Source organism: Salvelinus alpinus, chromosome 1 (genome assembly GCF_045679555.1).
Source record: "Salvelinus alpinus chromosome 1, SLU_Salpinus.1, whole genome shotgun sequence".
Classification (NCBI taxonomy): Eukaryota; Metazoa; Chordata; class Actinopteri; order Salmoniformes; family Salmonidae; genus Salvelinus; species Salvelinus alpinus.
In genome coordinates this window covers 51275562-51290630 of record NC_092086.1, presented here as the reverse complement: position 1 = coordinate 51290630, position 15069 = coordinate 51275562, and the positions used below count along the sequence as shown (strand labels likewise).

Below are 15069 nucleotides of genomic sequence, written 5' to 3'. Positions count from 1 at the left end.
AAGAGATTCATTTGCCGCTCCGGTAGACAATATCATAATTCAGGACGAGACAAAAGAAAGGAGAGATTTGGTGTTGCATTAGTTTCTTTAATAATGAATTCCAGTACATGGTTTAGGAATTACATGTTATCAATAAGTGATTTTTCTGGAGGAAAGAAACTGGAATGGCACTCACTACAACACAGATCAGACGAGATACAAAGTTTTCTATAACTCCCTCAGTAACTTCACTGATCCCAACATACAGACATTTGCATAATAGCAAATCAGTCAAGTTGACCCCCAAAGAACATAACTCAAAAAGCACAAAAGGTATGAAAAACGTAAGAAAAGTGTAAGGAAAAACATATATATATATATATATATATATATAGTATTTATATATAAAAAAAGGAATAATACTTAAGAGGTTAAAGGTATTTAGCTACTATCAGTACTGCGGCTGCTGCTGCCACCGCTGCTGCTGCTGCTGGAGCTGCTCATGTCTGATCTTTCTCTTTTGTGAATTTGCTCGTGTGCTTTGAGATGGCCTGACTGGCTGAATTTCTTCCCACACTGGAGGCAGTCGAAAGGTCTCACCCCAGGGTGGATTTGCTGGTGTGCTTTAAGATGTCCCAAACGGCCAAAGCTCTTACCGCACTGTGTGCAGCCGAATGGCCTCACCCCGGAATGTATCTTCTCGTGAATTCCAGTACATAGTTTAGTGTGGCCTGGGCCTGGGCCTTTGCCAGCATGGGTGGACTGCAGCTCGTAGAGGCCTCCTGCGCCAGGGAACTCGTTGTCCAGCCTATGGCCTTCCATAACCCCGTCATAGCTGAGCTTGTTTAGCTCAGTCCAGAGCTCGGCCATGTGGATGGACTCTAGGCTCATTTCGGTCTTGATGTGGCTGGACATCAGGTTGGGCTCGTACTCAGTCTTGATGGCCCCGAGCTCGGTGGTGTAATAACACTGCAGGTCAGCGTGCTGCTCTGACCTGATGTAGTCCAGGCTGTCGGACACGTGGGTGATGTAGTCGAACACCAGGCTGGGCTCGTAGTGAGACTTCATAGAATACGAGTCGCTCTCGTACTCGGAGCTGTGGAAGCAGTGGAGGTCATGGACGTGGTGCTCAGACTTGATGTAGTCCAACCCACTGATCTCCATCTTGATCTGTTCGTGGCCCAGCTCCGCCGTGCTCAGTGGCTGGATCTCTGACAGGTCCACGGTGCGGATGGGGTCCAGGTCGTCTGCGGGCTCAGTCTTCACGCAGGGCAGCATGACCATGGGCTCTGCGATTTCTGCCGCTAGCGTGCCGAGCGTGGGCGTACTGCAGTCGGACGAGAGCAGGTGGAGGGTTGGCGAAGTGCACTCAGGCCGAAGTGGATCCAGCGGTGGCGAGCCACACTCTGATGCATGCAGCGTGTCGAGTCCTAGCGTAATGCACTCTGTCTCTAACTCTGCCATGGCTGCAGAGTCCTTATGCACCCGTCTCCAGTAGTTCCAGTAATGGATCAGAGAATAGTACAACTTTGCCCTGAAAAGAGCCTTGGTCCACTTCAGTGTCCCTCTGACAGTACAGCTTGTTCTGATGCCAAGCCTTCTTCCTTGGGTTAGGAGCAAAACCTATCTTTGAAGCCCCTGGAATGACAGAAGACAAGGGATATTAAATAATTCAGTTAAAAAAATATAACCCATTGTCCTCACTTCAATTAGAATATAGCAGGGGTAATGTAACTGATAGGCCTAGTTGGGAAAACACACACACACCTATGTATGAGAAAACACACACACAGATGTGCAATGACAATAGAGATGTGCAAACTTCGAGAACTGTTTGTATTTTGTATCTCGAAAAGTTTTAATGATGGCTGGTGAGAGGTTGGCAGCCAAACGTCCTGAAATAGTTTTGGCTACTTCTAACTTCACAACATTCATGCTCATCAATTCGATGACTATACAATAACTCGCCTTGAAATCTAAACATCACATGCTACCAAAATTAAGGACTTCAATGTAAGCTTCAACATGAGTGTTCATGCAATACCTGCATGTTCTGACCAGCTAGGTAGAATGACAAACCCGCCACGCACATCATGCACTAGTTGGCTGCAAGAATCTGGCAGTGATTTTTTTTCTCACCCAGTTGGTTGAGGATGGCAATAAGCAAGCTATTGGGTGACATATGAAGCGCTTTACAACCAGCACAAACTTTTCGGAGGGGATTTTTTTCACCAGCCAACTCTTTGCATAATTTTAAAAAGGCATATTTCAGTTTACCAGCTGACTACAATCATACAAAGACAGGGCAAAATGCCATTTCTAGCTAACTAGCTAGCCAGTGGCCATCTTGTTTATCGCTAACGTCGATGCTGCTAGCTAGCTTTACAGATGCGTCTAACTAGTTCGATGACATGTAGCTAGGAAGGAAAGAAAGTGAGACGGCTATACTGTACTGTTACTAACTACTTTTTTATTCACTTTGAGCGTGCATCCTGAACCCCTGCAGGTAGTACTAGGCAAGTGTCGTTAAACTAAATAAATTGTGTCGAATTACGAAACCTGTGTTGGGCCATGCACATTCACACACTGGCATATGAGAAAGAGGTGGAAAAAGAAGGAAATCAGTATTTTTTTAAAACAGCAAGCTAGCAATAGCTACCTGCGGCTTCTCCGATTCATGGCTTTTTTAGCCTTCGGCTCGCTGTTGCCACAGTTGCTTGGCTTCAAACTGAACCGGACCCGCCACGTCCACCTCGACCGAGCAACCCTGCAGCCTCCGTATTGCTTTCTCCTTTCTTTTCCTTACTCCCTCTCTCCTCCCTCTCCCCCTCTCTCTCTCTCTCTCATTGACTAATTCTGCTTCGTTTTCACTCTCTTGACGCTTTTCCTCTATGTTTCTGCTGTGCACTTCCGTCGTCTGATGGAAATGCGCGCGCAGCTTGCATTCATCTGGCTTCATATATTGCTATCAATCCGTGGGACTCGCAACATTGTATCATTCTCTCCACTGATCTATGGACTCCGCTCGTAAACCAGGGACCCTCTGCACACATCAACAACAGACACCCACAAAGCATCGTTACACATCGCGCCACAAAAGCCACGGCCCCTGCAGAGCAAGGGGAACAACTACTTCAAGGCCTCAGAGCGAGTGACGTCACCGATTGAAACGCTATTAGCGCACACCACCGCTAACTAGCTAGCCATTTCACATCGGTTACACTTTCACCGTAAAGCCTTTTTGAAATCTGACAACGCGGCTGGATTAACAAGAAGTTAAGCTTTTAAATTATGTAAAACACTTGTATTTTCATGAATGTTTAATATTACGATTTTGAATTTTGCGCTCTGCAATTTCACCGGATGTTGTCATAGGTGTCCTGCTAGCGGTTCATGGGCCCTAATTAACAACGTCTACACTGTATTTCTGATCTATTTTAATAGACAAAAAATGTGCTTTTCTTTCAAAAACAAGGGAATTTCTAAGTGACCCCAAACTTTTGAACAGTAGTGTATATATATATATAGTCCCTGTGTTTACTGTTAGGTACAATGTCCTATTCATGAAACTAGAACAATTGAATAGATAGTCTATTTATATGATACAACTCCTAACAGTCCTATCTTGTCATTCTTGGATTTTTGATTGATGTTCACACTTTTCTTCACAGAATGAGATACTATCGAAGGAGGTGATGACCAGCACGGTGACCCTGCAGAGCTTCTCCACAGAGATACGAGATGTGAAGAGCACGCTGCAGGCTCTGCAGATTGGGCTCCAGACCTTGTTGAGCATGGTGGGATAGTAGAAAAGGACAGACAACGTCCCCCAATGCAAAAACATATTTATTCTGTTGTGTTGAAAAGACATTCAAAGCATGCATTAACTTTTCAGATGACTTTAGAGTGGAGTGATACAGCATTCACATTTCTTGCTGTCCACCTGAAATCACATGATGTATCCATACCATATGCTTTAAACTCATTGTTTTTCCTTTCGGTCACAGAAAGCATCCCTGGAAGGTAACCTCTTTGAGACAGAGACATTACACTACTATGTCTAGTTATCAGATGCAGGTCACCAGCTTGGAGGAACAGTTGGGAAGTCTCCGGGCTGACCTGGAGCGTCAGGGACACGAATACCAGATGCTGCTGGACATCAAGACCAGGCTGGAGATGGAGATCGCGGAGTACAGGAGACTGCTGTACATGAACGATTTAATTAAAAAAAATATGAATAAAAGTTTTGAAGCTCTGTGAATGTTTAATTTATCTATCTCTTCTCTTATTTGTCTAGCAGCAGTGGAATGTCCTCCAGCATGACTAAGATGGGGAAAATGGTGGACGGAGGGGCAAGTCTGAGGTGGGAAAATGTTTGAAGTGAAATAACATTACAGTAATGAAGGTTTTGATGCCCTGTGGTATTTTAATTTAATTTACTTACTTTGCTCTTATATGTTTTGCAGTAACAGCAGAATGTCGTCATCCTCCACCAGAACCACAACCGTGATCACTACGATGGAGGATGGAGAGTCTGGACCTGAAGTGGGAAAACTGTTTGGACTAAAAATTGATGATATGCTGTAGGTTTTGTAGCGGTACAATCTTATTTGTCTTGCAGTAACATCAGTGGAAGTTCCTCCACCACAACCAAGACAGTGACCATGGTGGATAGAGGAGAATCAATGTGGTGGGAAAATATTTTAAATGAAATAATTAAACAATTTAAAAAAATAAAATGAAAAATACAAGATATAGGTTTGTGACTCACCTTCTCTCCTGTTTGTCTTGCAGCAGTAGCAGCTCCACGGTGGTATCTGTGATAAAGGATATGGTGAGGTGGTCTCATGCCATACCTAGTCACACACCGAATGAGGTTCTAGTCATGGCAAGGGTCAACCCAGCTAAATTAACTAATCAAGCTATTCTTTATCTCTACAAAAATTAATTCCATTCATTTTCAAGATAAACCTGTTACATCTTAAACATAAGTGTGAGTTCTAGTGAATCTATTATAAAGGTATAATACTCAGGAAGCGTGATATATGTGCGTAAAAGTCCATTCAAATTCTTCTTTATTATGATATTGTGAACCTTACAGTACTGCTGGTGATTGAAGGATTAAAATGATCAAATTACCTTGTCTGTGATTACTGGTATCTTCATTCTGTATCTCAGAGCAAACATGTCTATAGTGCCATAGTACTAGTGTGCAATAAACTGTCTGTTATAACTAAGAATTGTAAAAATGACCATGAAATCACATACCTAGCCGGCAGTTATGTAAAATACCAAAGTCATTTGTGTTATCTGTACTTCACTATTTATATTTTAGACAGCTTTTACTTCACCACATTCCTAAAGAAAATAAGGTACTTTTTTACTCTATTCATTTTCCCTGAGACCCAAAATACAATTCTGAATGCTTAGCAGGACTGGAAAATGGTCCAATTCACACTTATCAAGAGAACATCCCTGATCATCCCTACTGCCTCTGATCTGGCGGACTCATGAAGCACACAGGGTTCGTTTGTAAATTATGTCAGTGTTGGAGCGTGCCTCTAGCTATCCATAAAAATAATTGTGCCATCTGATTTGCTTAATATGAGCAATTCGAAATCATTTATACTTTCGATACTTAAGTATATTTAAAACTTTTACTCAAGTAATATTTTACTGGGTGACGTTCACTTTAGTCATTTTCTACTAAGATATCTTTACTTTTACTCAAGTACAAAAATTGGGTACTTTTTCCACCCCTGCTAGCAGGGAGGTGATGGTGATCACAAACAACATATGGGAGTGTTGGAGTCATCTTCTCTACAATGAAAATACTACAGTACCCATTTTTACTACAGTGCTACCAGTATCTATACTACTTTCTCAGCTTTGTACACTTCTATAATAATGAGCATTGTGGCGATACAGTAGTGTGCAATTGTGGTACAACATTCAGTCTTGACCTGTTACCAATGTTCTAGTAAAGAGATTCATTTGCCGCTCCGGTAGACAATATCATAATTCAGGACGAGACAAAAGAAAGGAGAGATTTGGTGTTGCATTAGTTTCTTTAATAATGAATTCCAGTACATGGTTTAGGAATTACATGTTATCAATAAGTGATTTTTCTGGAGGAAAGAAACTGGAATGGCACTCACTACAACACAGATCAGACGAGATACAAAGTTTTCTATAAGTCCCTCAGTAACTTCACTGATCCCAACATACAGACATTTGCATAATAGCAAATCAGTCAAGTTGACCCCCAAAGAACATAACTCAAAAAGCACAAAAGGTATGAAAAACGTAAGAAAAGTGTAAGGAAAAACATATATATATATATATATATATATATAGTATTTATATATAAAAAAAGGAATAATACTTAAGAGGTTAAAGGTATTTAGCTACTATCAGTACTGCGGCTGCTGCTGCCACCGCTGCTGCTGCTGCTGGAGCTGCTCATGTCTGATCTCTCTCTTTTGTGAATTTGCTCGTGTGCTTTGAGATGGCCTGACTGGCTGAAGTTCTTCCCACACTGGAGGCAGGCGAAAGGTCTCTCCCCAGTGTGGATTTGCTGGTGTGCTTTAAGATGTCCCAAACGGCCAAAGCTCTTACCGCACTGTGTGCAGCCGAATGGCCTCACCCCGGAATGTATCTTCTCGTGTGTTTTGAGGACACCCGAGTTGCTGAATGTCTTCCCGCACTGAGAGCAGCAGTACGGTTTCTCGCCGGTGTGAATCTGCAGGTGGTTGTGGTAGCTCATTTCCTTGGTGAAGCTCTTCCCACAGTGTTGGCAGCAGAAAGGCCTCTCTCCGGTGTGGCTTAGCTGGTGGGCTTTGAGCTCCTTGGACTGCCCAAAGCTCTTCCCACACTGAAGGCAACTGAAGGGCTTCTCGCCGGTGTGTAGCCGCTGGTGTGAGCGGAGGTCATCTGCTTTGGTGAAGCCCTTGGGGCAGTGGGCACAGATGTAGGGTTTCTGACCAGTGTGAATGAGCTGGTGCCTCTTCAGGTTCCCTGCCTGGCCGAAGCTCTTGCCGCACTGCGAGCAGGTATACGGCCTCTCTCCTGTGTGAATGCGCTGGTGTGTTTTGAGGTTCCCCAGAGTGCTGAAATTCTTCCCACACTGGGTGCAAGAGAAAGGCTTCTCCCCACTGAGGTTACGAGGTTTGCGTGGGGTTGTGCTATGCCCTTTCGTGCTTGTGTGGCCTGGGCCTTTGCCAGCATGGGTGGACTGCAGCTCGTAGAGGCCTCCTGCGCCAGGGAACTCGTTGTCCAGCCTATGGCCTTCCATGACCCCGTCATAGCTGAGCTTGTTTAGCTCAGTCCGGAGCTCTGCCATGTGGATGGACTCTAGGCTCATTTCGGTCTTGATGTGGCTGGACATCAGGTTGGGCTCGTACTCAGTCTTGATGGCCCCGAGCTCGGTGGTGTAATAACACTGCAGGTCAGCGTGCTGCTCTGACCTGATGTAGTCCAGGCTGTCGGACACGTGGGTGATGTAGTCGAACACCAGGCTGGGTTCGTAGTGAGACTTCATAGAATACGAGTCGCTCTCGTACTCGGAGCTGTGGAAGCAGTGGAGGTCATGGACGTGGTGCTCAGACTTGATGTAGTCCAACCCACTGATCTCCATCTTGATCTGTTCGTGGCCCAGCTCCGCCGTGCTCAGTGGCTGGATCTCTGACAGGTCCACGGTGCGGATGGGGTCCAGGTCGTCTGCGGGCTCAGTCTTCACGCAGGGCAGCATGACCATGGGCTCTGCGATTTCTGCCGCTAGCGTGCCGAGCGTGGGCGTACTGCAGTCGGACGAGAGCAGGTGGAGGGTTGGCGAAGTGCACTCAGGCCGAAGTGGATCCAGCGGTGGCGAGCCACACTCTGATGCATGCAGCGTGTCGAGTCCTAGCGTAATGCACTCTGTCTCTAACTCTGCCATGGCTGCAGAGTCCTTATGCACCCGTCTCCAGTAGTTCCAGTAATGGATCAGAGAATAGTACAACTTTGCCCTGAAAAGAGCCTTGGTCCACTTCAGTGTCCCTCTGACAGTACAGCTTGTTCTGATGCCAAGCCTTCTTCCTTGGGTTAGGAGCAAAACCTATCTTTGAAGCCCCTGGAATGACAGAAGACAAGGGATATTAAATAATTCAGTTAAAAAAATATAACCCATTGTCCTCACTTCAATTAGAATATAGCAGGGGTAATGTAACTGATAGGCCTAGTTGGGAAAACACACACACACCTATGTATGAGAAAACACACACACAGATGTGCAATGACAATAGAGATGTGCAAACTTCGAGAACTGTTTGTATTTTGTATCTCGAAAAGTTTTAATGATGGCTGGTGAGAGGTTGGCAGCCAAACGTCCTGAAATAGTTTTGGCTACTTCTAACTTCACAACATTCATGCTCATCAATTCGATGACTATACAATAACTCGCCTTGATATCTAAACATCACATGCTACCAAAATTAAGGACTTCAATGTAAGCTTCAACATGAGTGTTCATGCAATACCTGCATGTTCTGACCAGCTAGGTAGAATGACAAACCCGCCACGCACATCATGCACTAGTTGGCTGCAAGAATCTGGCGGTGATTTTTTTTCTCACCCAGTTGGTTGAGGATGGCAATAAGCAAGCTATTGGGTGACATATGAAGCGCTTTACAACCAGCACAAACTTTTCGGAGGGGATTTTTTTCACCAGCCAACTCTTTGCATAATTTTAAAAAGGCATATTTCAGTTTACCAGCTGACTACAATCATACAAAGACAGGGCAAAATGCCATTTCTAGCTAACTAGCTAGCCAGTGGCCATCTTGTTTATCGCTAACGTCGATGCTGCTAGCTAGCTTTACAGATGCGTCTAACTAGCTCGATGACATGTAGCTAGGAAGGAAAGAAAGTGAGACGGCTATACTGTACTGTTACTAGATACTTTTTTATTCACTTTGCGCGTGCATCCTGAACCCTTGCAGGTAGTACTAGGCAAGTGTCGTTAAACTAAATAAATTGTGTCGAATTACGAAACCTGTGTTGGGCCATGCACATTCACACACTGGCATATGAGAAAGAGGTGGAAAAAGAAGGAAATCAGTATTTTTTAAAAACAGCAAGCTAGCAATAGCTACCTGCGGTTTCTCCGATTCATGGCTTTTTTAGCCTTCGGCTCGCTGTCGCCACAGTTGCTTGGCTTCAAACTGAACCGGACCCGCCACGTCCACCTCGACCGAGCAACCCTGCAGCCTCCGTATTGCTTTCTCCTTTCTTTTCCTTACTCCCTCTCTCCTCTCCTCCCTCTCCCCCTCTCTCTCTCATTGACTAATTCTGCTTCGTTTTCACTCCCTTGACGCTTTTCCTCTATGTTTCTGCTGTGCACTTCCGTCGTCTGATGGAAATGCGCGCGCAGCTTGCATTCATCTGGCTTCATACATTGCTATCAATCCGTGGGACTCGCAACATTGTATCATTCTCTCCACTGATCTATGGACTCCGCTCGTAAACGCAGTTGTAAATCAATCAGAGTATTGTCAAAGACCAGCCCTGTCAGAGACCACTCTTGTAAATCGTCCAGGCTACAACATAGGCCAGGCTAGTGCTTGCAAAAACATAATTACAGACATAAAGACAGTAACTGAACGTCTTTGATTTTATTTTTCCAATAACGTATGTACAACATATTTCACCTATTGTTGTAACTTGACATAAACTCAAAGTATAGCAGTAGTTCAATAGTGTCTAACTTGCACTTTGTGTTGCAGTACTTCTCTCTATTTCTACTTCTCTCCACTATTTATTGTTCAAATTACATTTTCACTCCAGATGTATATATATATACCCATGGTAAATAAAAGCAACACATGACCAAATGTTTACATTACATAGACATTAGAGTTGGTACTAATAACTGGGTCCCTGATTTGAGTCAGAATCTGATGCAGATTTTTTTTGTTTGAGCACCTGGACCAGCCTTAAAAGTCTGCACACATCCCTGCTGAGAAGACAAGCACAAAGACCCCCACTTACGCCAGGTACCTAAAATCACGAAACTCAGACATGAGACACTTTTCATGAGTTTTACCTGCTTGGCTTATATTGGCAATATAGGGTGCACAACCAATCAATTACTGTAAGTGCCAGGTAGAAAAGAAGGACCAGCAGGCCTTCGATTATTGCAGTTGTGAACTTCTAATTTAAATCCATTTAAATAACGTTTCTCTGTATCCTGACCTGACATATAGCAACACTTGATATAGCCTACAATAAAATAGCCTGCTGCCATGAGACAAGGCAGTGTGAGAGAAACTAACAAAATATAAATGTTCAATAAAGTATTGTATAATTTTTTTTCATGGCATGATTGAAAGCAGCGATTCACAACTGGTGGGTCCCGACCCAAATTTGGGTTGCAGGAGGTTTCGAATGGGTCTTGGGTGTCTGAGTCCCAAAAAAAATATATTTCTTTTTTTTTAAATGAAAAATACACCAGTTTGAACATAAACGACTTACACCAGGTAGAGAGTGTGAAGAAATTATAATGAATAAGCATTTATTTAATCTCTAAAAAATGTTTTCTTCAATCACAGTATTTTAAATATTGAGCTATTAGCAGCACTATTTTGGTTGATTTTGTGCTCTCAAACCAGTGATTTAATTATTGACAATGAAAGAGGTGAGAATGTTGTTCCCTTGTCATATAATTGCTACATTTACTATCAATATAGCATCAAAAATAGTTTTCCAGATTGTATTTTGGCAATTATTGTTCGCAATGTGAATATTGAGACAAGCTGGATGAGAACCACTGATTTAAAGTGATAGTCTACTCAAAATACAACAATAACATGATTTCCCACTTACCTTAGCTATTATTGATTCACGAGAAGCCCTTCAGTTGATTTTTGTACATACATGTCACATACCTGGGTTCATCATAACCATGTGTGTACACCACCTATCAGTAATGTCCCAGAGCATTTATTGGCCGTTTTTATTAACAACACTTAAGGGATTTCCAGACTGGAAGCGATGGGACGGAGTGGAGTTCGCCCAAATAGAGCAGATTCTTATTTTCTCCGCCTGGGCTGAGCGGCTTTCACGTGCACGAGCACCTTCGACCGCTCCGCCTGGATAGAATTCCGCCCACCGCCAATATAAATGAATGCTAAACTCTGCTATCGCTTGATGTCTAAACACAATACCAGAATATTACTTTATTTTCAGGTTTACCTTAAGATGTATGAGGAAAATTGCCTCCCATCCCACATTTAGATAGTAATTGCTCACCAAATGACTTGGAAATTATTCCGAATAACAAGATAAAATTAAACAGATCTCATTGGATTACATCCAAGTTTCAAATCCAATTTTATTGGTCACATACACATGGTTAGCAGATGTTATTGCAAGTGTAGCAAAATGCTTGTGCTTCTAGTTCAGACAGTGCAGCAATATCTAACAAGTAATATCTAACAATTCCACAACAAATACCTAATACACACAAATCTAAGTAAAGGAATGTTCTTTATATAAGAACGACAGAGCAGCATAGGCTAAGATTCAATAGATAGTATAGAATACAGTTGAAGTCAGAAGTTTACATACACTTTGGTCGGTGACATTAAAACTTGTTTTTCAATCACTCCACAAATTTCTTGTTAACAAACTATAGTTTTGGCAAGTCGGTTAGGACATCTACTTTGTGCATGACCCAAGTAATTTTTCCAACAATTGTTTACAGACAGATTATTTCACTTATAATTCACTATATCACAATTCCAGTGGGGCATAAGTTTACGTACGCTAACTTGACTGCCTTTAAACAGCTTGGAAAATTCCAGAAAATGATGTCATGGCTTTAGATGCTTCTGATAGGCTAATTGACATTCTTTGAGTCAATTGGCGGTGTACCTGTGGATGTATTTCAAGGCCTACCTTCAAACTCAGTGCCTCTTTGCTTGACATCATGGGAAAATCAAAAGAAATCAGCCAAGACCTCAGAATTTTATTTTGTAGACCTCCGCTAGTCTGGTTCATCCTTGAGAGCAATTTCCAAATTCCTGAAGGTACTACGGTCATCTGTACAAACAATAGTACGCAAGTATAAACACCATGGGACCACGCAGCCGTCATACCGCTCAGGAAGGAGACACGTTCTGTCTCCTAGAGATGAACGTACTTTGGTGCGAAAAGTGCAAATCAACCCCAGAACAACAGCAAAGGACCTTGTGAAGATGCTGGAGGAAACAGGTACAAAAGTATCTGTATCCACAGTAAAACGAGTCCTATATCGACATAACCTGAAAGGCCACTCGGCAAGGAAGAAGCTACTGCTCCAAAACCGCCATAAAAAAGCCAGACTACGGTTTGCAACTGCACATGGGGACAAAGATCGTACTTTTTGGAGAAAAGTCCTCTGGTCTGATGAAATGAAACAAAAATTGAACTATTTGGCCATAATGATCTTTATGTTTGGAGGAAAAAGGGGGGAGGCTTGCAAGCTGAAGAACACCAACCCAACCATGAAGCACGGGGGTGGCAGCATCATGTTGTGGGGGTGCTTTGCTGCAGGAGGGACTGGTGCACTTCACAATATAGATGGCATCATGAGGATGGAAAATTATGTGGATATATTGAAGCAACATCTCAAGACATCAGTCAGGAAGTTAAAGCTTGGTCGCAAATGGGTCTTCTAAATGGACAATGACCCCAAGCATACTTTCAAAGTTGTGGCAAAATGGCTTAAGGACAACAAAGTCAAGGTATTGGAGTGGTCATCACAAAGCCCTGACCTCAATCCTATAGAAAATTTGTGGGCAGAACTGAAAAAGCGTGTGCGAGCAAGGAGGCCTACAAACCTGACTCAGTTACACCAGCTCTGTCAGGAGGAATGGGCCAAAATTCACCAAACTTATTGTGGGAAGCTTGTGGAAGGCTACCCAAAACGTTTGACTCAAGTTAAAATCTGAAATGAATAATTCTCTCTGTTATTGACATTTCACATTCTTAAAGTAAAGTGGTGATCCTAACTGACCTAAGACAGGGATTTTTACTTGGATTAAATGTCAGGAATTGTGAAAAACTGAGTTTAAATGTATTTGGCTAAGGTGTTTGTAAACTTCCGACTTCAACTGTACATATGAGATGAGTAATGCAACATATGTAAACATTTTTAAAGTGACTAGTATTCCATTTATTAAAGTGGCCAATGACTTCAAGATTGTATATAGGCAGCAGCCTCTCTGTGCTAGTGATGGCTGTTTAACAGTCTGATGGCCTTGAGATAGAAGCTGTTTTTCAGTCTCTCGGACCCAGCTTCAGTGCACCTGTACTGACCTCACCTTCTGGATGGTAGCAGGGTGAACAGGCAGTGGCTCGGGTGGTTGTTGTTTCAATTAACTTTTGGGAATACCTTAGTGCCCCATGGCAAAATGAATAGAATTGTATGAAATTAGTAATACAATTGCAAAATCTTCTCTCCGCCCAATGGCAAAAATGTGAGGAATTGCCGCAAACTTGCTTTAAAACAGCAACATTTTCTCTCCGCTGTCAACAGAGGGGCCGCTAAAATGTTTTGCTCGCAAGGTGATGGGGCCAAATAAAATTTCCCCCCAAAAGCTAGGGCCAGTTCTGACTGTATGTGTGGATATGGACGTGGATATACAGACTGGCAAGCCACTGCGGTCCATCATGATGAGTTCAGATTTTTTGTGGCCTCCAACCTCATCAAAGTTGCTAATCCCTGACCTAAATAATAAGGATAAACAATAAGAAACAAAAAAGGTTGATTGTTAACATTTATTCATTTATTTTTCTTACACTAAGTACCCAGTTGTTATTTTCTAAATATGTATAACACAATGTCACATTGCCTATATAATTACATTATCTTGGCAGAGTTGACTTGGCATGAATGACATTTCAGAAGTGCTCTCTTGTTTTTAAGAAATCCAGAAACCAAACTACTTTACAATTTGGCAAAATCTAGCTTCAGCGTGCCAAATTATAAAAGAAATACAGATATAGGATCTTCATTTGATCACCCTGTTGCAGGATAACTTTCTTGCAATGCAGGACACTTAAAACTTGTCGATAATTTGAGGTGTAAAAAGGCTTCTGAAATTTGTAATTTCCACTTTGAAATTTCCAACTTGATTTTCCCCCATGAAAAATGTATCAACCCCTACAAAAATGTCCATTAATTATAATCCACATAATAATTCAAATTTCCTGTTGCTGCAGGATTATTTTCCTGCTGTAGCAAACTGGCTCAAATTAATATCCTACATCTGTATGTCCTACAATCGATCACATCTTATCAGAATAGAATTGAGTAAAGAGCTAAAACTAGAACAATTTAACAATGTCACAAATGGAACATAAAATAAATAAAATCCTTAACTGAAATAATTTTAGAATTTGGATGTCAACTTGAAATCTGCACGTTCCCTGGATTAAAAACATAATTCTAATACTTCTAAGAAATAAAACATACAACCAAAATCACAAATTCGAAAAACACATAAAATATGTCTACTCCCTTTAATTACCTCTTTCAATTCATCACAATTCATTTGAAGTCCCTTCTTTAATCATTTTGCGCCTCCTCCTTCACGTTTGGTTCAAATGAGGATGAAGAGGCTTTTACTCAGTTCATATTACTTTTAGAAGGGAACCACTCAACCACTTTTCAGGAAATAGCCTGAATACATATGTCTAGAAGCAGACCCCACAAGATTTCTATACCATAATGCAATGCTCGAGTGAATGCACTTCTTAATGACGACCAAACTCTGTCTGCATGCTCTTAGTAGTCTATAACTATATCCCTCTATTACATGCATACGGATAGAACACTATATCTGACTAAATATAAAACATATTAATAAGGCCGCCATCTTTCTGCACATCTTATATTGTAATTGTACAGTTGTGCAATTGTAACAAATAGTTGTCTCTGTGACAAATGTGTATGGAATTAAATGTCCTATATTTCTTGCCAGGTAACTAAATAAAATTAATTCTGTGGTACCATCAATGTTTGCAACCTTACAAACAGGTAACTGCCAAAATAAAGGAAACACCAACATA

At 42.0% G+C, this 15069-nt stretch overlaps 2 protein-coding genes and 1 pseudogene across 2 annotated transcripts; 1 reads left to right on the top strand and 2 right to left on the bottom strand.

Moving 5' to 3' along the window:
• Positions 1 to 66: 66 nt before the first annotated feature.
• Positions 67 to 3136, bottom strand: LOC139579484 (uncharacterized). Its single transcript, XM_071408183.1, has 2 exons — positions 2639 to 3136; positions 67 to 1617 (listed from the first exon to the last, which is right to left on the bottom strand). Exon 2 carries the CDS (start codon positions 1441 to 1443, stop codon positions 421 to 423), a length of 1023 nt encoding a protein of 340 aa, XP_071264284.1. The 5' UTR covers positions 1444 to 1617; positions 2639 to 3136; the 3' UTR covers positions 67 to 420.
• A 499-nt stretch (positions 3137 to 3635) lies between these two features.
• On the top strand, positions 3636 to 5117 carry LOC139562463 (keratin, type I cytoskeletal 50 kDa-like; annotated as a pseudogene).
• Positions 5118 to 6028: 911 nt separating this feature from the next.
• Positions 6029 to 9435, bottom strand: LOC139579464 (gastrula zinc finger protein XlCGF57.1-like). The gene is made up of 2 exons (XM_071408167.1): positions 9111 to 9435; positions 6029 to 8089 (listed from the first exon to the last, which is right to left on the bottom strand). Exon 2 carries the CDS (start codon positions 7913 to 7915, stop codon positions 6383 to 6385), a length of 1533 nt encoding a protein of 510 aa, XP_071264268.1. The 5' UTR covers positions 7916 to 8089; positions 9111 to 9435; the 3' UTR covers positions 6029 to 6382.
• Positions 9436 to 15069: the final 5634 nt, after the last annotated feature.

Bases quoted from the DNA above. Each gene is read 5' to 3' on its own strand.
- LOC139579464 (XM_071408167.1), bottom strand. From the start codon at position 7,915: ATGGCAGAGTTAGAGACAGAGTGCATTACGCTAGGACTCGACACGCTG.
- LOC139579484 (XM_071408183.1), bottom strand. From the start codon at position 1,443: ATGGCAGAGTTAGAGACAGAGTGCATTACGCTAGGACTCGACACGCTG.